At 43.0% G+C, this 23,941-nt stretch overlaps 2 protein-coding genes across 3 annotated transcripts in view; one reads left to right on the forward strand and one right to left on the reverse strand.

The window, feature by feature from the left end:
- Positions 1-1,285, reverse strand: part of SLC26A8 (solute carrier family 26 member 8) — a gene marked incomplete at its 3' end in the record, with an annotated part of 85,505 nt that extends 84,220 nt beyond the window's left edge. The window contains exon 1 of the mRNA XM_084890365.1: positions 1,230-1,285. The remainder of the gene's footprint in view (positions 1-1,229) is intronic.
- A 91-nt stretch (positions 1,286-1,376) lies between these two features.
- Positions 1,377-23,941, forward strand: part of MAPK14 (mitogen-activated protein kinase 14) — a 65,736-nt gene continuing 43,171 nt past the window's right edge. Inside the window, exon 1 of one of the 2 annotated variants that reach the window (XM_084890048.1) lies at positions 1,377-1,920. In XM_084890048.1, the coding sequence (XP_084746174.1) occupies positions 1,805-1,920 (116 nt within the window). In that variant the 5' untranslated portion in view covers positions 1,377-1,804. The remainder of the gene's footprint in view (positions 1,921-23,941) is intronic. The other variant, XM_084890047.1, reaches the window with a different exon arrangement.

Here is a 23,941-nt window from a genome sequence, read left to right on the forward strand (position 1 = left end):
TGGTCATAGGTCATAATTTGTTCAACAAATATTTATGGGGTATCTTTTATGTTCTGGGCACTGTGTTAGATGTGGGGACAAGATAGGCAAAATCTAAGCATTCCAAGGAATGCATAACACAAACTGGATAATCATGGGAAGTGATGAGAATTGGCTTGTATCTTATTTCTTTTAGGGTCCAATTTTGCCTATTGGAACAAGCTTGAGCATAGGAGTAGGTTGGTAACAGTGGGGATAGGCATGGGATTATAATACCTTGCCCATTCATATTTAATACCTTGTTCAGCTTTACAAATGACCCTATCAGATGAGAATGTAAGAAAGGAGTTATCTTTTGCACTAACTGGAATTAAGGTCTAAGGAAGATCAATTGACTTGACTAATAAGATGACTCTCTGCTCTGGTCTTCTAAGTCTGAGAGGCATGAATTAAATGCTTAACGTCACCTTCAGTGGAAGCTCTTCATGGCAGGAATCCATTTCAAACCACCAGGGAAGCGTTTTTGTTTTATTTTGTTTTGTTAAATATATTTTTATTGATTTCAGAGGGTAAGGGAGAAGAGACAAAAACATGAATGAGAATCGCGGAAACATGAATGAGATGGGCTGCCTCCCGCACACCCCCTGCGGGGGATCGAGCCCACAACCGGGAATTGAACCATGACCTTCTGGTTCATAGGTCCACGCTCAACCACTGAGCCGCACCAGCGGGGTCCTCAGGGTAGTGGTTTAAAAAATACTTCTCAAAGGCAGATACCAGAGACTTTCCTTCATCAGAACTGGCTGGGCGGTATTGTAGAAATTCACCTTCTTGGTGCCCATCACAGACCTATCCAACCCGGCTCCCTGTCTGGGAATCTGCGTTTTCAAACTCCCAAAGTGATTCTTATGCACATGAAACTTTGAAAACTACTAGGAGAGTTAGGGTGCGAAGCGTCAGTCTATGAGGCAGGGCTGAGAATTACTTTGGGGATAGATTTAATCAGAGTTCCTAAGAGTAAGCCGTCTGTCCTTGAGTGGATAGGAATGCAACAGCTTTCTGGACGGAACCTTCTTTTTTTTAATGCAATTATTTCTTGGAAATTGGGGGTTCGGCTGCGCAGGTTCAAACAGGCTAGCCGCAGTTCAAAGATCTTTTGGCTCTTTTCCCCGACAGTCACCGTCAATTTCCACCAGGCATTTGCCCCGCCGGCCACGGTGGGGCGCACACGGCCCGTGTTGCTTGCTTACCTTCTCCTTCGGGCCGCCTTCCCGCCCTTAACCGACGCCAGGCTCCCCTTCCTCTGGCGTCCAGCTGTTGCTCTCTTCTCGCGAGAACTGCTCCTCCCGTCCTCCTCCCTCCTCTCCCCCCTCCCCTGGGCGGGTTCCATATTGGGTAAAATCTCGGTTCGCGGAGCGTCTCGGGAGCTCGTCTCGCGAGAGTACGGCGGGAGGCTCCTGTTCTCTGGCTCGGGAACGGCGACCACTGGCAGCCCAGGCGGCGCAGCAGCTGGAGCTGGGGTCCCGCGGCGCCGCCGGAGTCGGCCTGACAGGGGAGAGGGTGCAGGGGGAGCTCGGCGGGCGCAGCCTGGAGCCCCGGAGCGCGCCCTGCCCCTAGCTGGGCTTGCCCCCGGCGCCGAGGCGCGTCCAGCCTGCGGCTGACAGGGGCCGCGCGCGCGAGTCCGCGGGGTTGCGGCCGCCGCACCTGCGCGGGCGTCCGGTGCGGGGTCCCGCCCTACCGCGTGGGCACCGAGGGCCCGGGAGCGGGTGCGGGTGCAGGCGGGGCCCGGAGGGCCACCTCCTCCCCCCGCGGCCGCCGCTGGAAGATGTCTCAGGAAAGGCCCACGTTCTACCGGCAGGAGCTGAACAAGACCATCTGGGAGGTGCCCGAGCGCTACCAGAACCTGTCCCCGGTGGGCTCCGGCGCCTATGGCTCCGTGTGGTGAGTGTCCCTGGGCCTGGGGCCGCGGTGGCTAGCTGGCCCTCTCTGCCCCGGAGCCAGGCCTGCCCCCTCGGCTCAGCGATGCACCAAGCGGCAGGAATTCTCCTTGGGGGAGGGCATCGCCGCCCTTCCGACCCCTGTCCTGCACTCCCCGTGCCCCTTGCACCCCTCACCCTGCACCCCGAGGTGGGTGGTCAGCTGTGTGCAGGATGCAGGTCCAGGCGGGCGGGAGGGCGGTGGTAATGCTGGAGCTCGGCCCTGGCTGCACCCTGCGCATTCCCTCCTCGGGGGTTGCTGCTCTGGGGCCAGGCACGAGGTGAGTGTGTGTGTGTGGGGTGTCTCCTGCTGGCATCCAGCAGAAGGACCTTCTCCAAGGTGCCCCCACCCCGGGCGCCGGAGCCTGCCCTCTGAGCACAACAGCCCGGGGAGCTGCCGGGAGGAGCAGAAGGGCAAAGCCCGACTCGGAGACTGAGGACGGAGGGCGTCTGTCCGGGCTTTTTGCAAGCCTCTGTCAAAATCCCATTTTGAGAGGCGTCCTTTTTGAATGTGCAGTTGCATTAGCAGCGACCCACAGAGCTTAAAATACTGACTTTATCTCGGAGAGCGCTGCGCCAGCTTGAGCGGCGTGTTTCCGATCCGGTGGAGAGCGTGTTTCCTTCGGCGGACGGGGTGGGCGATAGCGCCGGCGGGAGCCTGCAGCCGCAGGAGCCGGCGGCCTGGCCAGCTAGTCACATTCCGCTGCTCATTGAAGTATTGTTTGACAAAGCAGTTTTCTCACTTGGAGCAAGTGAGAATCAGACCCGTTGTGCGCCCTCAAGATCAAAAAGTTCTTAACAATGCTGGGAGATATTGTAAATATTTTTTTTAATTGCGACAATTCTTGTGAACAGGACCGTGTTTTTAAAGTCCCCGAGCGTTTGCGGGGGGGGGGGGGGGGGGACGGGGAAGAGAGACTTATCTACATTTATAGCCCGGGAACACCATGGTTCTGCGGGATATATCAGCTTTAATTCCCACTGAGTGTGTTTTAAATGAAATGAAATTAATACCATAAAATTTCCAGATCTAAAACATTTCACTTAACTTCGCTAACGTCCAAGGCTTTAGACATTACATTTTAGACTGACTGTAATTCGAGAGCTCCTGATCTGAAGCTTATCCATGTAATTCATGCCCGTTGAACATTTGAAAAGGGGTCTATAAAATGATTTCTTGCTTTGGAACAAATTCCGGGCTTTTGAACGTATTCATCTTTCAGTATGATTCCTGTATTTCTTAAAGTCACATCATGAATTTCCTGTTTGGTAGAATCTTCTGGGTAATTGAGATTGTGCAATTGTGTCCAACAACAGATCGTATTGCAATAGCTATTATAGTTCAGGCTGTGAATTACGTTGCTAATGGCACCATACCTGACATCTTTTCCACGTTTTCGCAGTACAGCAGGCTACATTTTAAGGGACTTTGCAGTATTTTACTGTATGTACAGTATATGTATTGTTGACTTGCTACTTTTCAAAGATGTATTTGGATCATTGCTCCTTTAAGAGCTCATTAGTTTACTTTGTTTTTTACTCTTGAATTGACACATTAATTTTTGTAGTTCCCAGTTTTTGTTTCCGATGATGTGTACTTTAGTGCAGTGATTCAGTTCAATAGTCCAACTGTGATGAGTTTAGTGGCTTGCACTGCTTGCAGGCTTCCCTGCCGTGTGTGTGAATGGCTCTGCACTGGGACTGGAGGTTCAGATCCACAGTGGAGTGACGTTAAAATGAATTTCACAACTCTTTAGTGCTAGCATTGTTTTCTGGCTGGGGAGCCAGAAATATCTGACACTTGGAAATAATTTTGTTAAACAGGTTTTGAAAAATTCGTAATGCATTCACATTGTATAATGTTCCAAAGGTATAAAAAATACTCAGTGAAAAGTCTTTTCTTTCTGTTCCCCAGCCGGGCTGTTCCTTTGCTCAGAGATGGCCCCTGTTAAGTTTCTTTAGTGTCTTCCCAGGAAGGCAGAGCTTGTTGGTTTTGTTCTTTAAGTAGTAGTTCTGTGAAGGCTGTTTAAGGTGTAACCTTTAGCACATTAGTGGAGGAAAGCACAGCTGATCTATGTAACAATTGACTGTAGACAAATGTAACTGATTTTGGATTAAAATATCAGAATTTAGATTTAGAAGTAAGTGTATCATTCAGAGTAGTTATTTGGAGTTCTTCCAACTAGCAACTTTTCAGGTTTGGCAGAAAATACTCTATGAACCTCTCTTAGAATTCATTTTTGAGCCTGCGTTATTTTTCATCATCTTCATCCTTTGAGTGTAGATTTGGGGAAATAACAAAATGAAATTGTATCCAAATAATTTAGAGAATTTGTACTAAAGTCTGGTGAAGAGGATTAAGCAGTCAGGTTAGTGATACTGCTTTATGTCTAATAGGAGTCTCAACTAAAAAGCAATGACACAGAATTTCTTGTGTGACTTGTAGAACTGGATCTGAGGTCTGTTCCCAAAAAGAATCTCTGCAAGTACTTTAAGGAATGCAACCTCACTGAAATATGTGTCAGCTTCCTAATTTGATTATAATGAACTGCGATATGCTTTGATGTGTAACTTAAACTTTTTATGTCAAGGCTATTTTTATTATTTTAATTTGTGCACAGTATATAATAAAAATGCAAATAGAGCTAGTGTGATAACCAACCACAAATCAAAGAGCAAGGAATCAGACTAGAAATCTGAGAATTGATAAAGTTTTACAAATATGCCTTTCCTTTTTAAGGGATAAAGGGAACTAAACTAAGCCTTGCAGTTTAAGGAACTTTGTACATTGTCTGTGAGGGGAAATGAAGCAAAATGGTTTAAGTATAGTTGTTGCAAAGCATTGATTTTGTGGGTTTGGGACAGAAACGGGGGAGGGAATCTTTGTGGTTAGTTTAAGGAAACACAAACAGGAACTTAAATGCCTTTTTCTGGGGTATGGTTTTCAGACTCTTGCTGTTGATTAGAGAAGGTGGGGCACTGGTAACCATAAAATAGGTGAGAATTGAGAATTACTCTTAAAACATATTCAATTACTTAGTCAACGTATTTATTAAATACAAACTATGGACCTGATAGTGGGCTGGGTTTCTTGGGATACAGTGCTGAATGAGACAGAGCAAGATAATACAGTCCCTCCTAGAGCCTATAGTCAAATGTGAGTAGAAACCACATTTTATGCATTGCTTACTATGACCCAGGCATTGTGGCAGGAGATTTATATTTATCATCAGTATATAGAGGATATAACAAGACTTAGTAAAAGTTTGGCAACATTTCTTTTTTTTTTTTAATATATTTTATAGATTTTTTTTTACAGAGAGGAAGGGATAGAGAGTTAGAAATATCAATGAGAGAGAAACATCGATCAGCTGCCTCCTGAACATTCCCTACTGGGGATGTGCCCTTGGCCAGAATCGAACCTGGGACTCTGAGTCCATGAGGCCGAAGCTCTATCCACTGAGCAAAACTGGTTAGAGCAGCATTTTTTAAATCAAGTCCAGTTCCCTGAATGTTTTGTGGAACAGTTGTATATTAACAAATATAATAAATAAATTAAGCTAATTTTTTCAGTATAAATGCCCATTCATTATTTAAAATCTTTCATTTTTATTTATTTACTTTGAATGAACTAGGACACAAATAAAAATATGTTATCGTTGAGTATATAAAGATGACTTTCTTCATATATATACTCAACAAGATAGACTTGCCCTTTTCTAGTGGTGACAAATAAGCCCATGTTGATCTTTTTTTCCCATTTGTTTTTGTTAGTAATCAAAAGTAATGTGATTGGCTGCATATAATTAGTGCTAACCAATAAATATTTAAACACAATGGCAAGTATTGATAAAGACTTTTATATTTTATTTTTATTTTTTAATGTCTTTATTGATTTTATAGAGAGAGGAAGGAAGAGTGAGAGAGAGATAGAAACATTAATGTGAGGGAGTCATTGATTGGCTGCCTCTTGCATGATGGAGCGGGCAATCCTGGCATATGCCCAGGAATCGAACCGGTGACCTCTTGGTGCAAGGGATGACGCTCAACCGACTGAGCCACGCTGGCCTGGCTATCTATAAAGACTTTTAAGAAGAAGTTCAGTTAAGTTGATTATGAAGCCATTTTACTTATCAAATCCCACTTTTTCACTGGTAGTTTTCCAGTGGTTCCCATTTTAAAATAAGGGTATTCTGGACCTCTAGCTTTTCAGTTCTGCCAGTTTAATTTCCTGACACTGAGGAGTACTCTGCTTTTCATTCCATGCTAACTGTGTTGTTTGCCTCTTCCTATCCCTCCTTTTTGAAGAAAGGGGCTGCTGGGGCCCTTGTCATAGAGCTGTGACTATATAAAGCCAATCCCACCAATGCCATTGCCCAGCTAGTCTGAGGGGTAATGACTTAACTTATTGAAGTCGCATCCCTTCCTCAGAATTGATAAAACAAAAATGAACTTACTGTCCAGATTAAATTTTCTCCCCAGAGAATTATTAGGCAGTGCATATAGTTAATTCCTGAACTTATGAATCTTGTCGATTTGAAATTCCTCAATGTGCATTTTGTAAAGTTGGGACTTCTGTGTATGTTTGTGTTATAAGTATAGGACATAAATAGAAATAATTGCCTCTCTAGACCTTTAAAAAAACATTGGATTTTTTCCTCTTTACTGTGAAATTTGGTATTGAATTGCTCCTGTCCAAGAGGTATAATTACTGTAGTGCTTTAAAAAAAAAAAAATCTCATCGTAAAGTTGGTTCCCTGACTTAGAATCTAGGGATCCCAAGATTTCTTTAAACTTGAAATGCGTGTGTGTGTGTGTGTGTGTGTGTGTGTGTGTTAATAAAGCTTTCAGTATTAGAAGTAGTTTGTCTTTGCATAGTGCTTCCATAAATTAAGTATATATGTGTTAAGGATTTATAAAGTTGACTGGCTTTTCAGCATTTCGTTTCTTTTTACAGTTTTAGGGAAGAAGGAGATGGTGGTCTGTAAGTTCTGCATTTGAGAAATAGGTCCTGGCTTCAGACATGCTTGGCTCCCCGGCTGAATGCGGGGAGAAAGAGGCACAGAAGAGAAGGGACTCCAGGATGACCCCCTAGTTCTGGCTTAGGACAGATGGATAGATCTTAGTGCCATTATCTGAACTTTGGAGTGTTACAGGGCATAGGATGTGGAGGCAAAGAGAGAGGAAGATGGGTTCATGCCAATCTCTTTGAGGATAGGACTCTGAATATTATACTTTGAACAAATACTTTGTCATTCTTCAGGTGCTGGAAATGGAATATGAGCAAAACAGGCAAAAATTTCTGCCCACAAGAAACTATATTCTAAGGGGGTGGAAGTAGAAGATGATAAACAAGTAAAAATTAGAATATGCCAGGTGATAAGTACTATGAGGAAAATGAAGCATGGAAAGGAGGGAATACTGGGTTGGCTCTTTGAAGCAGAGTAGACAAAATGATATAGAACACCTGTTGGACATGAGTGGGGAGAGAACATTTCAGGGTGAAGGATCAGCAGGTGCAAAGGCCCTGAGACAAAGGCCCCTTGCTCTCTAGGAATAGCTAGGCCAGCATGGCTAGAGCTGAATGAACCAGGGGCCAAACAGTAGGAGAAGGAAGTAGAGAGGCTGCAGATGGGCAGGGATCATGAAGAGTCCGTTTTGCCTTTTATAAGAACTGGCCTTTTACTCCGAGAGGGGAAGCCATGGAAATCATGACCAGAGAAGAGACACGATTTCACCTTCTGTTTTTAAACATCACTCTGCTCTGGTGGGTCCCTGCTTTTTCCATTTCTGCGTTTTATCCATTGGAGGTATTAATTGTGGTTTAGGTTGATGGGGAGACTCAGATGAATTGGTGCACAGCCCGGACTGATGCTCGCAACTGTCGTTCCAAAAGACTCGGGACACCAGAGCCAGTACTGTTGGGGGGCCCTGGAAATGTGGGGCACTCAAGCTCTTCAAATAACGTGCTTCCCTGAAAACAAAAGAAAGGGAACAGAGATTATCTTCAGGCTTCTGTAACAAAGGAAGATTAGCCTTTTGGCAGGTTGTTCAACTTTCTCTGGGTTTCTAGGTGTGTATGTTTTGTTTTTGCTGCCAGGTCATACTTAAAAGTCATTTTTGCCTTCCTTCAGCATTTAATTTCTGTTGTATTTGGTCCTGTATCCCCTTTACATTCATCCGCCTTATCCCCATTACAGTAATTGTAGTCGAGGTGGGATTGTTGTTACCAGTTACTAATATTTTGGCTATGAGGTTGAGTTCCCACAACCTCTCTCACAAGTTGATTATATTTTTTAGATTAAAAGATTCTACACTTATATGACCCTATAAGAGCCCATGGGAATGCTCGTCCCCCCACCTTTACCCATACAAGTCTCTCCTCTTTCGGGAAAGCTGTGCCCCCTTCGCGGCTCTGACATATAGTGGCAGAAAATGTGTTCCTAAACACTGATTCCCATGGCAACATAACAAAAGGTTCCAGGAGAAATGTTTATTCTGTTTAGATCTGCTGGCAGAGTAACTTTAGACCCTGAGCATGCCAGCTCCTGGTACTTGGAATGTTGTTAACAGATTTCCTTGTTTTCCTCTGCACCTTCACCCTTAGGCCTCCGTGGTAGTCACTGTGCCTGTGGCATGAGGAAGGTGTGTGAGGATGTGTGCTTACCGCCAGTCTACTCACAAGCACGCTGTGGCTGCTTTTCCAAGTTTATGATCCAGAGTGTAGGCATCACATAACACACACAGGACCATGCAAAACAAAAACAAAAACCCCACAAGCACACCGGCTGTCCCGTTTGTTTTCTTAAACCCATTAATTCAGTAGTGCCAGTGCATATAAAGATTAAAAAACAACAATAAAAAAGCAGCAAGGATCTGCTTTTGAAAGTATCATCCCACACGGGGCATGTCTATGTCGTTTCCTCAGGTTGCTTTGGAAATCCCCCTTCTCCCCTCCATTTTTAAAATATATATGTATTTTATTGATTTTTTACTGAGAGGAAGGGAGAGAGATAGAGAGCTAGAAACGTCGATGAGAGAGTAACATCGACCAGCTGCCTCTTGCACACCCCCTACCGGGGATGTGCCCGCAACCAAGGTACATGCTCTTGACCGGAATCGAACCCAGAACCTTTCAGTCCGCAGACCGACGCTCTACCACTGAACCAAACCGGCTTCAGCTCCCCTCCAATTTTTAAAATTTAAATTGCCATCTCAAATCTACTTTTATATTTCTAATGCTTCCTTGAAATCTTTTAGATCTTTCTGTGTCTCTCGAATCCAGTGACACACTGGTCACTTTACATCTAGGGTAACTCCATGTGGGGCTGTGGGTTGAAGATCTGTGTCAGAGAAGCCTTTCCATCTGATGACTCACATCTAGAAAGTGGTGACATCAGTTGTGCCCACAGAGGTCAGAACTTCTCCTTTTGATCTGCCCAGGGCTCAGGGAGGCTATGATTTAGGGGGAGGAAGGGACGGTGAGGGTAAAGGTCCTCTAAATCCTTAGCCCAGCCCTATCCCGGCACTTGAGCAGCATCTCTGTGTGACAGTGTCAGACCTACAAATTAACCTGCCTCTAATCAGGCCCTTAGTCTGTCCTGTGACTCTGGCCTGAGGTGTCTGGTTTATGCAAATGTATATTCAACTCATATGTTTCCTCAGCCCTGTAGTAGATATAACTTTGTTCCCAGAAATAATTGCCTTATTCTTACCATCCCTAATAGCTATTTCTTTATGTCCCCTTCTGTCAAATCCTTCATTTAAGGCTTTAGCTAACTTGAACCTTCTTGTACTCAGTCTTTTGAATTCTATTTATTTATGTTTTCTTCTCCAGACTTCCAAATGCTGGGGAAAATCTTAAGTTATCTTCCTAATTTGGTATAATAAAAGATGACTCCCTAACACTCTCTTGGTATTAAATGTAAGTGAAATATTGATGTTGGTATCTCAAATTGATATATTTCTAATAATTTCCTCATCTGACATAAGTTTAGCTTGCTTCATTTTCCAATTCCTAGTTTGGTATTCTAAGTGCCTTTATGCTTTGATGATATGCTTTGAAATGAACCATCTCAATACATTAAATGATATAGATGCTAAAAGCAGCTAAAGGGGGAAAATAGCAAATGAAGAGAGCAGTAAATACTATGAGTATCTATCAAGCTGTGTTTCCATTTTCTAATTGACATAGTATTCCCTAGGATTATACAATCTATTGATATTTTGAGTGGGATAAATTTTTTTGTTGTGGGACCTTCTTTTGCATTATAGGATATTTAGCAGCGTCCCTCTACCCTACCCACTCACTAGATGCCAGTAGTAACCCTCAGTTGGTACAAACCAAATATCTAGACATTGACCCATGTCCCTAGGGGCAAAATTATCCTTGGTTGAGGACTACTTATATAATCCTGTATATTTAGATCGATTGGCCGTGAATAAAAATGAGATTGGATAACTTGAGTCTTCCCCCTGCAAAAAGGATCAAAGCTATATACTTTCTGTGCACATTTCTTTTGAACTCATTACTTGTTACAGTCTCTGTAAGGTTTGAGGCACAGGAGCAAGACAGAGTCCAGGCAATTAAAGAGGTTGGGGGGGGGGGGAGGAGATTCTCGCTGGTCCGAGGGTGGGCTAGGGAAGTTCCCGCCAAAAAAGCGGCATAGGTACTTCTTTTACACAGCTGTTTAGGGAGGGGAGGGTGGAGGGCATGAGAGGTGTGGGATTCCTGCCCGGGCCAGGGGTCTAGGAAGGCGCCAGCTATCTTTGTCCCCATCTACCTTGCAGATGCTTGCATCGGCTCTGGGCTTCCCCCCTGCCGCCTGGACCTAACAGTCTCCACAGTGGCCTTGTTCCTATACTGTGTCCAAGAGTGTACTTACAAACTTAATCTTAAGAATTTATCCTCCTTTGGATTTCAAGTCTATTGAAATGTAGAGTTTCATGCTTTCCCTGATTTCTTCCCTACACATTATCACGGACAGAGCTCTCAGAGACATAGCACTGACTACCCTAGGAATAGATTCATGTTGTAAAATCGCCTTAGATACGTGGAGCTGATATTTGAAGGAAGCTTATCATTAGATGAATGACAGTAGTCATGAAAATTACAATCAGGGAGTGAGCTGATTACCTGAAGATTTCTATTAGTCTAGGTATTTAAAGCAACATAATTTTGAAAGTTTGAAGTGTGTGTGTGTATTTATGTTGGTGTTTTATACTTATGGTAAGGAAGGAAATCTGTTGGTCATCCATCATACAGTATTAAGTGTGTAAAAGAAGTAGATATAAAATGTTAGTGAACTGTACATAGGTATTGATGTGTATAGAGGTATGGGGACATTGTGGGCTGTAGTAGTGAGAATGGTTCCGTGGAAGGAGAAGGATATGAAGATTATTTTGAAGGATGGGCAGTATTTGGAGAGGAGGAAAGGGAACGTTTTTAGATTAACAGGAAGAAACCATAACTAAAGGAATTAGATATGAGATGGACTGGCCTGATGGAGGAATATCTCAGGAGGGTGTGCTGGTTTGTGCTTCAGAATCCCTTGTGGGACTTTTTAACATGCAGGTGCTGGGTTCTACCCTCAGAAATGAAGAATTAGGTCTGGAGTAGGGCTAAGACAACTACAATACATTTTTCTAGGCAATAGAGAGCGGCTAGAATTGAGTTGTAAAGTACAAGGAAAAGTGTTATTAAATTGGTCTGACTGGAGGTACAGAATGGATTGGAGAAAGCAAATGCGTTGCTTTGTAAAAGTCTTCAGTAACTTGTTTGTGTGTGTCTGTTCATTCTGACTCCGCAGCTAGATTTCTCAGTTCCTCTAGGTCAGGAACCATCTGCGTAGGTATGTATTAATCTTGCAGTAGTTTCAGGCACTGGGCTAGGTTCTGAGGATAAACAGGAGCTTCTGCTCTCTCTCACAGTCTAAGTTGGGAAACAAATATATAAAGGAATAGTTTTTGGCAGTTCAATGTCATGAAGTATTGGTTACATTATATTGCTGTTTTTAGTAGTTCTTAGATCTCATCTAGTAGTCACTGAATAAGTATGCATACTATCGATAACTTATAAAAGCAATATTTTAGTTATCTGTAGTGTGACAACAAATGATCGAGGATTTGAGCCCTCAATTACATTTTAATAATCTGCCTTATTTTACCTCAAATTTGAGAATAAGAGATCTAAAATTAGATATTGAAAATTGATTATGTAATAAGCCCCATACAGCTTCATTTCAACTTGGGACATTTAAAATTACCTGCCTTATCTCTATATAGAAAATGTTAATATGGAAAGTGTCTCCTCGGGTGTTCGACCGAGAGACCGGGAGTTCGATCTCTCACTGTGATGTGTGCTGACCACCAGTGGTCGGCGTGGAGCGAAGGAAAGCCCTGGCCAGCAGCTGGGGAAGGAAGGCCCCAGCTGGCAACTGGAAGGCCCCCATCGGCCCTGATTGCCGGCCAGGCCTAGGGACCCTACCCATTCACAAATTCCATGCACTGGGCCTCTAGTATAATTTATAAAGTACTTTCACCTAATTATCTTGAGCCTCAAAACAGCATTCTGAGACAAGCAGAGCTGGTGATACTACCATTTTATTTTGTATTTTATTTTTGTGCGTTGGTGGGGTCCCAAAGGCCTGGCCGGTGATCAGGGCAGATCAAGTTCCTGCCTCCCTGCCTCCCTACCTCCTCCTTTCCTCACCACCGCGTGCCACCACCGCATGGTTCCCCACCTCCTCCTCCCCTTGCTCCCTCAGTGCCCATGTTCCATGCCACCCCCTGGTGGTCAGCACACATCATAGCGAGTGATCAAACTCACAGTCGAACTCCATAATAGCCTTTTATATATGCATAATAGCCTTTTATATATGTACTTAGAGAGTTTGCATAATAGCCTTTTATATATGTACTAAGAGAATTTGCATAATAGCCTTTTATATATGTACTTAGAGGCCCGGTGCACAAAATTCGTGCACAGGTAGGGTTCCTAGACATGGTCGGCGATCAGGACCAATCTGTGGGGCGATCGGTGGGATGACGGGGACGGGGGCTTGCTGGCACCCACCTTGGCCGGCCTGGCACTGCCCCCCTGCTAACCCCGCCTCCCTCCCTGCTGGTTGCCTCCCTCTTCGGGGTAACTGGCCCGTGATCGGGAGGCCCCCTGCTGACACCTGCCTTGGCCGGCCTGGGGTCTGCGGGCTGGGGGCAGCTCCTGTGTTGAGCATCTGACCCCTGATGGTCAGTGCACATCATAGTGACTGGTTGTTCTGCCATTTGATCCATTTGCATATTAAGCTTTTATTATATAGGATATCAATTTTACTTTATTATTTTGTTCTAGTTTTGGTTAATCGTCACGTGAGGATATTCACCCATGATCTTTAGAGAGAGTGGAAGGGAAAGGGAGAGAAAGAGAAACGTTGATGTGAAGAGAAACATATCAATTGATTGCCTCCCGCAGGTGCTCTGACCAGGGCCAGAGATCAATCCTGCAACCCAGGTATGTGCCCTTGACTGGGAATTGAATCTGAGACCCTTTGATCCAAGGCTAATGCTCTGATCACTGAATGACTTTGGTCAAGGCAACACCACCCTTTTATTGATTTGGAAACAGGCTCATAGAAGCTTTGGCCAAGATCACTTGCTGGGAAATGCCAGAACTGAAACTAGAACACAAATCTTTTCACTCCTAGTTTACTTTTCTCTGCATCAGACTGTATGTGTTTGTGCTTAATAGAATTTTTTTAGATCAAGTCCTCAAAATACTGCAGAGACCTTTCACTAGGGAGCAAAAGTAGCTTTGTTAAATGAAATTTCAGTGATTTTTCTAGAGCACTAAAAAGATTTTATCTAGCATTCCCAAACGTAAATGAATTATTTTGGAAATTCCAGTATTTCAATTTAAAAAAATCAAGTTGCTTTGGGGAGATGAACACACAATACAATATACAGATAATGTATTGTAGAATTGTACACCCGAAACATAATTTTATTAACCAATGTCACTCCAACATATTTAATTTTTAGAAAATCAAGTTGCTAAGTGTAATGATTTAAAAATATGACTATAAATTACTTGATACTCCTCCCTTCAAGAGGTGGAGCTTAATTCTGCTCCCCTTGAGTACTGACTGTGTGTAGGAACCCACCTCTCTAATGTACAGAATGCGGCAGAAACGATGGAATGTGACTTCTGAGGGTAGGTCATAAAAGACATTGTGGCCCCTATCTTGTGCTTTCTCTGAGATCAGATGCTCTAAGGCAGTTTCTCAACCTCAGCACTATTGACATTTAGGCCAGATAACTCTTTGTTGTGAAGGATGTTTAGCGATATCCCTGGCCTCTACCCACTAGTTGTCAGTAGCAACTAGTGCCTCCCTGCCCCCCCCCCCCCCCCCCTCACACACACACACCAGTTGTGAAGCTAAAAATGTCTGACATGGTTAGATGTCCCCTGGGGTGGGGTACAGTTGCTCCGTGTTGAGAACCATACTGGGGGGAAGCCAGCTGCTATGTTGAGAAGACGCTGAAGCAGCCCTATGGAGAGGCCACAGCGTGAGGACAGGCCTGCGAGGCCATGGGAGTGAGCCATCTTAGACGTGGAGGATCAGCCTCACTCAGGCCTTCAAATGACTGTAGCTCTGGGCATCCTCATGAGAAACTGAACCAGAAACACCCAGCTAAGCTGCTCCCAAATTCCTGTCTGACAAAAACTGTCAGATCAGACATGAAATTTGGTGGTAATTTATTATTCTGCATGAGATAATAATGCACTAAGTAAGTGTTGCTGTAAAAAAAATATGTACATGTCATTTAAGATGGAGAATCACAGTCTGAGCAAAACACAGAAGTTTTGAAGACACATTAATACCTGTTGAATACTTCTGCAGTCATGTTCATAATATTTGTAGGGTGCTTTTCTGGACATAAGCTTATAAATACTATTACTGTAAAAGCCTTCTATTTGTAGCAGCAAGGCAAAGTTGATTGGTGGTCATATCATTGCTAAATACTTACAATGTAATATATTGTTAGTCTATTTCATATTTCAGATTTGCTTAAAGGAGTTATGATAACTTCAAAAACATTTGTTATTTAAATTTTTAAACACCTAAATGTAAGATCTACCAATGGTGACAACGTTCTCACAGGGATTTGGAAAATCCTTTTAAAAGAAAAAATAGTCCTGGCTGGTGTGATTCAGTAGTTAGAGTGACAGCCTGTGCACAGAAGAATCTTGGGCTCAATTTCTGATCAAGGGCATCTACCTGGGTTGCAGGTTAGAACCTCGGCCCCGGTCAGGGTATGTGCAGGAGGCAACCAATTGATGTGTCTCTCACATCTATGTTCCCTTCTCTCCCTCCGTCCCTTTTTCATTCCTTCCCTCCCTCTGTCCCTCTTTCTCTAAAAATCAATGGAAAAAATTTCCTGGGGTGAGGATTAACCAAAAAAAGAAAGAAAGAAAGGAATACATGGATTAAATAAGAATCCCCATGTTGCAATATTTTTGCAATCAATATGGGTTGGCTATTGTTCTTGATGTAGATATATCACTTCACATTTGCAGTCAAATATGCTGACTTACCCCCCACACACACTATAGCTTTTAAAGTTTCAATGAAGAAATACAAAATCATTGTATTTTCAAATGAATCCTATAGCAAATAAAGATGAATTGCATTTTAACCGCAAATGGTTTGGGATTTTTAGATTGCATGTCTGAGTGAGTTTCTACATTGTTTGGATGTTTTCATTATCTCAGTAAAAATTGAAGCAGTTGTGAAAAACATTTTGCTCTAGTAGTTTAGAAGCTTTTGCAGCAGGAACTGGACCAGATCAGGAATGGCAAGTATCTAGTATGTTTTGCCATTCTCTGAGTCCCTGCCCCATGGCTAATGTCCCTAATAAATCCCATCACAAATGTATTTTTCTATTTGAATACGATTTTCATGAAAAAACTAAATTTGCCTAAGAGTTCTTGATCAATTAATAATCCTTTCTAGGGAGAGGACCAATATTTTAAGCCTTTTTAAGAAATTTTAGAAACTGAAAAGCTGGAAATTGGTTGCATTGCACTTACTTGTATTAATACCATTTTATGTTCTTCCAATCAGTAAGAGAGTGCTATTGTTAGAGACTAAATTCCATTTTAAAATACCATGTATAGTGCAAATAGTAAATAATTTTTTTATTTTTGAAAAAACTCAAAGTGGTATGTAAACATTAAAACAAGGTATTTGAGAACTAGTGGTGATATTAAAAGAAAGCTCACAATGTTTTATAAAGTCAATTTTAAATCCCTTTCTACTCTGAAGAATATATATTTTTAAAAATATATTTTTATTGATTTCAGAGAGGAAGGGGGAGAGAGAGAGAAACATCAATAATGAGAGAGAATCATTGATTCACTGCCTCCTGCACACCCCCAACTGGGGTCTAGCCTGCAACCTGGGCTCTGTCCTGACCAGGAATCGAACTGTGACCTCCGGGTCATAGGGGAGTGCTCAGTCACAGAGCCACGCTGGCTGGGCTGAAAAATACTTTTTGAGCTTCCTAAATCAAAACTTGAGCTCTAGTTTTTGCATAAAGTTGCCTTTATTTTCATGTTATTTCTAGGAAGGGGCAGAGCATAAGCATCAAACATACATGATACTTGCATCTGTGTCTGAATTTAGAAGAGAGAAAGTAGGTTTCTGTAGTAGTGGGATATTTGTATGAGAAATATTTCCGGTGTGGTATTTATTGTAATTTATATTAAGTATTACTAGGTAAAGAGAAGGTACCAAGTTAGTAGTCGAATTACTTAGTTATTTAGGAGGCACATTTTGAAGGCAATTCATAACTGGAATTCAATTGGAAAAAAGCCTCAAATTGTATGATCTGTGGAAGAGTAAATATTTCCATTGATTTCCCAAAATAAAATTGTGTTTATCTTGTTAACCATTATTGAGGGCTCATTTTTCCTTATTAACATCACATGGGGATTAGAAAAGTCATCTGTGACCATTGAAAGAAATGGTAAAGTTACTTAAGATCCCCACACATTATTCAGAGACTTGCCAGGTGATTATTTTTCATTCAGTCAGGGAAAATCCAAATTGTTTCCTGAGGACAGTCCTGGCGCCCTCATTTGTCCTCATGCTTTGTGGACGCGGCACTGGTCCGGGTCCGGCAGCACGTCACCTTTTTAAGAGGCTGTTCCCTTCCTCTACCTTCCAGCTCAGCTTCTACCTTCCAGCTCAGCTGACAGAGCATATTGCTCTGCCTTTATCCTGCAGCACATCTGCAAGCCAGGGGCCATCATGGAACAAACACAGCGTCTCTGTACCTATCAGAGGCTTTGTTGATGGGAATCAGCGTCTTTGGAAGATTGTCTAAGGAATATGGAGTTTAGTAGTCTCTTTTTCTAAACGCACTGAAGATTTCCTCTCGGATTAAGTCTGTCGGAGCAGCATACCCTGCTGTTTTGTACTCACTCTCCTTTCTCCTTTGTCACAATGAGCTGAATTTTGGAAAGAACCACCTGAAACACACGATTATATTTGTGTAAAGATGTTGATAGGACATCTATGCCACGTTATAAGTGTCTTCTTCATAAACATGCACAGGAGGAGGGACTTTTCTCCAGTTTTATTGCAGGAATAATTATGCCTCTCCAGTTCTCCTGAGTACCTGGTTTGTTTTTATTTTATGGCTCCTGTGACACATGTCTTCACTGGTTGTTTTTGTGTCGTAGCTTTAGTGGACTCCGAACCACATTTGAGGCCCACCTCTAACCATATTTAAAAAGGTCCTCCTGATAAACATTTATGCTAACCTCACCCATAGTGAATTTCTTACTTATCTTATTTTCTCTTAATCACAGTTATGGGTATATATTTCCAGGCTGCTTTAAATTCATTGTGGATTAAAGCAGGGTGGGATATATAAATAAATTTAGAAATTAAACAAAATTATATTAGTATTTATGAAGAACCTAGTAAGCCTTTTTTATTTTCTGGGCAGTTGCGGGGGAGGCAAGTCTGAATGTATAACAAAACATTCAATTTTCTTAATGACTATTATTGTGTCCTAGGCACTGCATTTATGATCAGCAGTAAATGAGTGACAGTGACATCCTAATGTTGTAATAACTGCTTTTAATGAATTTTATATTTCTTTATTTTGTTTAACCTCATCAGTGATTTTATAAAATGTGAATCAACTATAACTTTGGGAGACCTCATTTGAATTTATATTCAGGGGAAAACTTATTAAGCAATGTGTTTTGAATTTTAGTTTGGAGAATGTGATCATCATAAAGATAATTCCATTTTATGATGTTGTCAATGAAAACAAAGTTTTATTTGTAGTTTTTAAAATATGATTTAAGAGGATTCTTCTCAACTGCTAATATTAGTAAGTGAGTCGTATAATAAAGGCAAAGTCAAAAGTTGGTCCTAGGGTTGTCCTTATTCTGGCAGCTTGGCATCCTGGAAAAAGAGAGCATTGGCATAGACAGATTTGGCTTTGAATCCCACTGCGTACTACCTACATGACCATGGGTGAGTTGTTAATATAAGTAGGTATTTCTGCCTTTGTTAATTACAGTGTTCAATTTAGAATGAGATACACGATTTCTTCTGTCTCCAAATACCGCTTTGATTAGTGGTCGAAACAGGAGGCTGGGTCAGAGCAATTAATTGCTTAAAGAGATAGGGGTTGGAATGGATTGTATATTCCTTGCTTCAGCAGCTTTTGCTATAATGATTACTAACTATTAAACAGAGAGCAGTTTTTCTAAACAATTTCTACTTATTCTCTTTTGTGAGTAAAATGTGTTTTAAAAAGTGGGAGTGGCCCTAGCTGGTTTGGCTCAGTGGCTAGAGCGTCGGCCTGCAGACTGCAGGGTCCTGGCTTTGACTCCAGTCAGGGCACAGGCCCAGGTTATGGGCTCGATCCGCAGTAGGGGGTGTGCAGGAGGCAGCTGATCAGTGATTCTCTCTCATCATTGATATTTCTCTCTCTGAAATCAATAAAAATTATATTTTTTAAAACATTGGGAATGTGTGTCCTTTGAAAAAAAGTATTCATCTGTTCTGAGGAAATGATGCAATTATGGAAGAAATAGTGTAAATTATGCAGGCAGGGGCAAAAGTAAGTTTATAGTTGTGAGTACATGAAACAGTTTATTCTTGTATCATTTACTTGTTTTACAATTGTAAGTCAACTTTTTTTTTTTATATAATATTTTATTGATTTTTCACAGAGAGGAAGAGAGAGGGATAGAGAGTTAGAAACATCGATGAGAGAATCATCGATCAGCTGCCTCTTGCACACCCCCTACTGGGGATGTGCCTGCAACCAAGGTACATGCCCTTGACCGGAATCGAACCCGGGACCTTTCAGTCCGCAGACCGATGCTCTATCCACTGGGCCAAACCGGTGCTGGCCAATTATAAGTCAACTTTTGCCCACCCCTTTATATTAGGAGGATAGCCATGTATCATTGAAGGGAAAATAATTGTTAATAGCAGTTTTATTAAAGTTTGAGTGTCTCCTTTGTTTTGGGGTAACAGAACAACACAGATGACTTATGCTTCTAACTTGAATGCTCCTATTAAAAGGTAAAGCTCACCCTGCTAGTTTGCACAGTGGTTAGAGTGTCTGCATATGTACCAATGGGTCTCGGGTTCGATCCTGGCCCCGGGTTCGATCCTGGCCCCGGGTTCGATCCTGGCCCCAGTTGGATTGCATTCCTGAGGCAACCAATCAATGTGTCTCTCTCACATCGATGTTCCCCCCTTTCCCCTCCCTCCCTCCCTTCCTTCCTCTCTCTGAAAAGCAATGGAAAAAATATCCGCAGGAGAGGATTAACAAAAAACACACCTCTTGGATTTGAATTGCAGCTCTCCCAATTTCCGTCTATTCCCTGAGTACATTACTGAACCTCTGTGTGCCTCATCAGTTCTCTCATGTATGAAATGGGAATAATAATAGTGCCTTCTCATAAAGTTGTGATAATTAAAGACATCCATTCATGTAAAGATCCGAAAACAGTGACTGTCAATAAATGTAGTTAAAATTTTTTTTTTATCTTCATTTCAGGATATTTTTTCCATTCTTTTTCAGAATGGAAAGATGGTAGGGAGAGGGGGAGAGAGAGAAAAACATCAGTATGAGAGAGACACATCAATTGGCTGCTTCCTACACGTGCCTTAATAAGGGCCAGGGATCGAACCTGCAACCCAGTACATGCCCTTAACTGGGAATCGAACCCGAGATCCTTCAGTGTTCAGGCCAATGCTTTAACCACTGAACCACACTGGGCAGGGCAATAAATGTAAGTTTTTAACATTAATATCAGTTTCTTATTAGATGCTATTAAAATTGATCAAAATTGAGAACCAAATGAGCAGTTAAAAGTTTTTCTTTAGCCGAAACCGGTTTGGCTCAATGGATAGAGCGTCGGCTTGGGGACTGAAGGGTCCCGGGTTCGATTCCGGTCAGGGGCATGTACGTTGGTTGCGGGCACATCTCCAGTAGGGGGTGTGCAAGAGGCAGCTGATCGATGACTCTCTCTCGTCGATGTTTCTAACTCGCTATCTCTCCCCCTTCCTCTCTGTACAAAATCAATAAAATATATTAAAAAAAAAAAAAAAAAAAAAAAAGTTTTTCTTTAATATTTCAGGTGACTGTTGTAAAATACTCTTTTGTATTTTGCTAAGCATTTATTGAGATTGTAACATGTGCCAGGCATTCTGCGGAGTTTTACATAGTACAATAGTGAGTAAAACAGATGACGCTTTTTGCCCTGGAGATGTTTACGATGAGTGGGGCAGGTGGACGTTAGTAATGTCTAATACTGGGCTCTATCACGTTTAGTCCTGACAAACACCCTACAGATTGGATATAAACGTTGTCCTCATTTTATAGTGAGGCTGCGAGAATTTAATTAACTTCCTCAAGATTATACAGCTACTCCGATAGTCCAGTACTGAAGCTGAAGCTCTCATTTAACCACTCTGCTGGGTTGTAAATAAACATATGGTAATAAACTTTATTATTGGGGTCTGTAGGTACTGATTAATCCTAGCCTGCCTTGTAATGACAGATACAGGGGTCAGATAGAGATTGAAACGTGTATTGCTGTGAAGCTGGCAGAGAGAGGGCCTCCCAGTGCTTGGCTGTGCTGCTCCGGTGGGCTTCTTCCTCCCCTCCCCCCCTGACTTTACCTCTCCACTAGGTCCCAGGCAGGCTAGCTGGAAAGCTGGGGCGTCCTTGCTCCAAGAAGCCCGGCGGGCTTACAGTGGGACAGAGGAGGAACAGCCGAAGGGAATGGGCCAGACAGGAGCAATGACCGTTGCTTTCAGTCTCACCAGAGCCAGTGAGGGATGGAGAGCGAGAGTAAAATTACTTGGCACCTCCAAGAAGGAGATCACCTTGGATGGGTTTGTAGGAACAAGGGGAGTAGAAGAGGAGAGAACCAGGCCCCTCCCTTTCTGTGGGGTAAGGCAGGAAGCAATGAGTGTGCTGTGACAGGGACTGGCTCCTAGGGGCCTTTAAGCCGTCTCTGAAGGGGTGGCTATTTAAGCCCATGCTTCAGGGGCAGGGATTCCGCTGTGGGGGGGGCGGAAGGGTAGAGATGGAACCAAGGAGAAGAGCAGTTCAGGGACCAGGAACCTCCTGCCTGAGGCGCTGAGGGCACTGACGGGAGCCAGTGTGTCTGAGGGAAGGAGGGACCAGGCAGGAGCAGGGTGGGGTGGCCTCTGGTGGTCAGATCACCTGAGCCTTGTAGGCTGATGGGAAATTTGCTTTTTTTTATATTTTATGCCAAGGAAGTTCTTTGAAGCATTTGAAGCAGGGGAGTGGTGTCACTAAGGTATATTTTTTAAAGGTTGTATTAGATGCTTGTGGAGGGTATATTAGAAAGTAGCAAAATAGAGGAGGTGGGAGACCAGTATAAGGAGCAGTCTGGTGGTGAGGATGGCTTGGGCTGGTGTGGAAGCAGTAAAAAGAGGAGAAGTTGAATTAGCCCTGGACAGTGTGCTCAGTGGTTAGTGTTGGCCTGAGCACCAAAGGCTCACGGGTTAGATTTCAGTTCCATTCAGGGCACGTACAGGAGGCAGCCAGTCGATGTGTCCCTTTCACACCAATGCTTTTCTCTCTGTCTGTCTCTTCACTCCCTCCTTTTCTGCTCCCTGCTTCCTCCCTCCCTTCCGTTCTCTCTAAAAATCAGTGGAAAAAATATCCTCCAGTGGGGATTAACAGAAAAAGAGAGAGAAGTTGAATTAGAGATGTGTTTTGGAGATGGAAACCATGAGACTTTCTGATAAATTTGCAGGAAACAAGGAAAGGAAGAATCAAGGATGGCATTCAAATGTCTGGCTCGAGCAACTGGATGAAAACTTCATTTGCTGAGATAAAGAAGACAGGGAGAAATACAATAGTTCTGGGTGTTTTGAACTTGCTAAATTTAAATGCTTATGTGTTTAGAGGCCCAGTGCATGAAAATTCATGCACATGGGGGGTCCCTCAGCCCAGCCTGCACCCTCTCACAGTCTGGGACTCTTGGGAGATGCCCATCTGCTGGCTTAGGCCTGCTCCCCGAGAACAGGTGATCTAAAAGAAATAATCATGTCCTTGGGTAAGGATTTTTTTAAAAAGGTAATGGTCACTGCCGGCGGGGCTGAGGGGACTGGGCGCTGCCATCTTGTGAGGGTGTGAGGGTCAATTAGCATATTACCTCTTTATTATATAGGATGCCAGGTAGGCAATCAAGCGCAGAGGAGATTTCAGTGAGTGATGTGGATTTTGGAGTTTTCAGTATATAGATGTTTTTAAAGTCATGGTAGAGATGAGATCATCGGGAATGAGAATGTGAGAGAGAAGAGGGCCCAGTGCTGGGCCCGGAGAACTCCAGCCTGCAGAGCCTGACTAGGGAGGCAGAAAAGGTGCTGCAGCAGAGGACATAAAAACCAGCCGAATGCACTGATGTGGATTCCAGGGTGGGCCGTGCTGAGAGCGGGAAGGTGGTCACTCTGTCCGTTGCTGGTCTAGAAAAGTGGCCATTGGACTCGGTAATGAGGCCATTAAGGGCACCGAGAAGAGCAGTGGGTAGCTTGAGGAAAGATGGGGGCTGAGGAAATGTCATGTAAATATGTGCTTCTCCAACCTTAAGATGCAGGTGAATTACCTGGAAATTTTGTCAAAATGTAGATTCTTTTCCAGGGCCTGAGATTCTGCACTCTAAGAGCATCCAGATAATTCCAGTGCTGCTGGTCCATGGATTAGTGTATGTTAAAATTACACAGAGGGCCCTGGCTGGTGTCTCAGTTGGGCATCGTGCCATGCACTGAAAGATTTCTGGTTCCATTCCTGGGCACATGGCGGGGTGTAGACTCAATCCCCTTCAGGAGACAGCAGATCAATGTGCCGCACTCACATTGATGTTTCTCCCCCCCCCCCCCCCTTTTCCTCTCTCTCTATAAAAATCAATAAAAATATTTTAGAAAATTATGTGGAGGGCTTGATAAAAGTACATATTATTGGACCCACTTCAGACTTTCTGATTCAGTAGATCTGGGGTGGTAGCTGAACATTTAAATTTCTTCTAAGTTCCTATGTGGTACTGAATCTGCTGGTCTAGGAACCACACTTTGAGAACCACTGGGAAGGTTTTAACTGTGATGGGGAGCTGTCAAGAGAGATTTTTCTTTTGTTTGTTGAGGGTGGCAAATAACTAGAGCATGTTTATGCTGATGAGAATGATCCATTAGGGAGAAACTGATTATGTAAGAGAGAAAGAGAACAAAGGAGTTAGTCCTTGAAAGGATGAGGGAAGATGGGCTTTTTATAAGAAAGAGCATGCGCCCTTCACTCTGGCAAGAGAGGATGCAGAAAAGATGGGTCCATAGCTTTGTAGATTTAATGATAGGCAGATGGAGTTCCCCTTTGATGGTTTTTATTTCCTCAATGAGGGCTTCTCCTGAGAAAGG

This window comes from Pipistrellus hanaki (genome assembly GCF_964339955.1).
Source record: "Pipistrellus hanaki genome assembly, chromosome: 7".
Classification (NCBI taxonomy): Eukaryota; Metazoa; Chordata; class Mammalia; order Chiroptera; family Vespertilionidae; genus Pipistrellus; species Pipistrellus hanaki.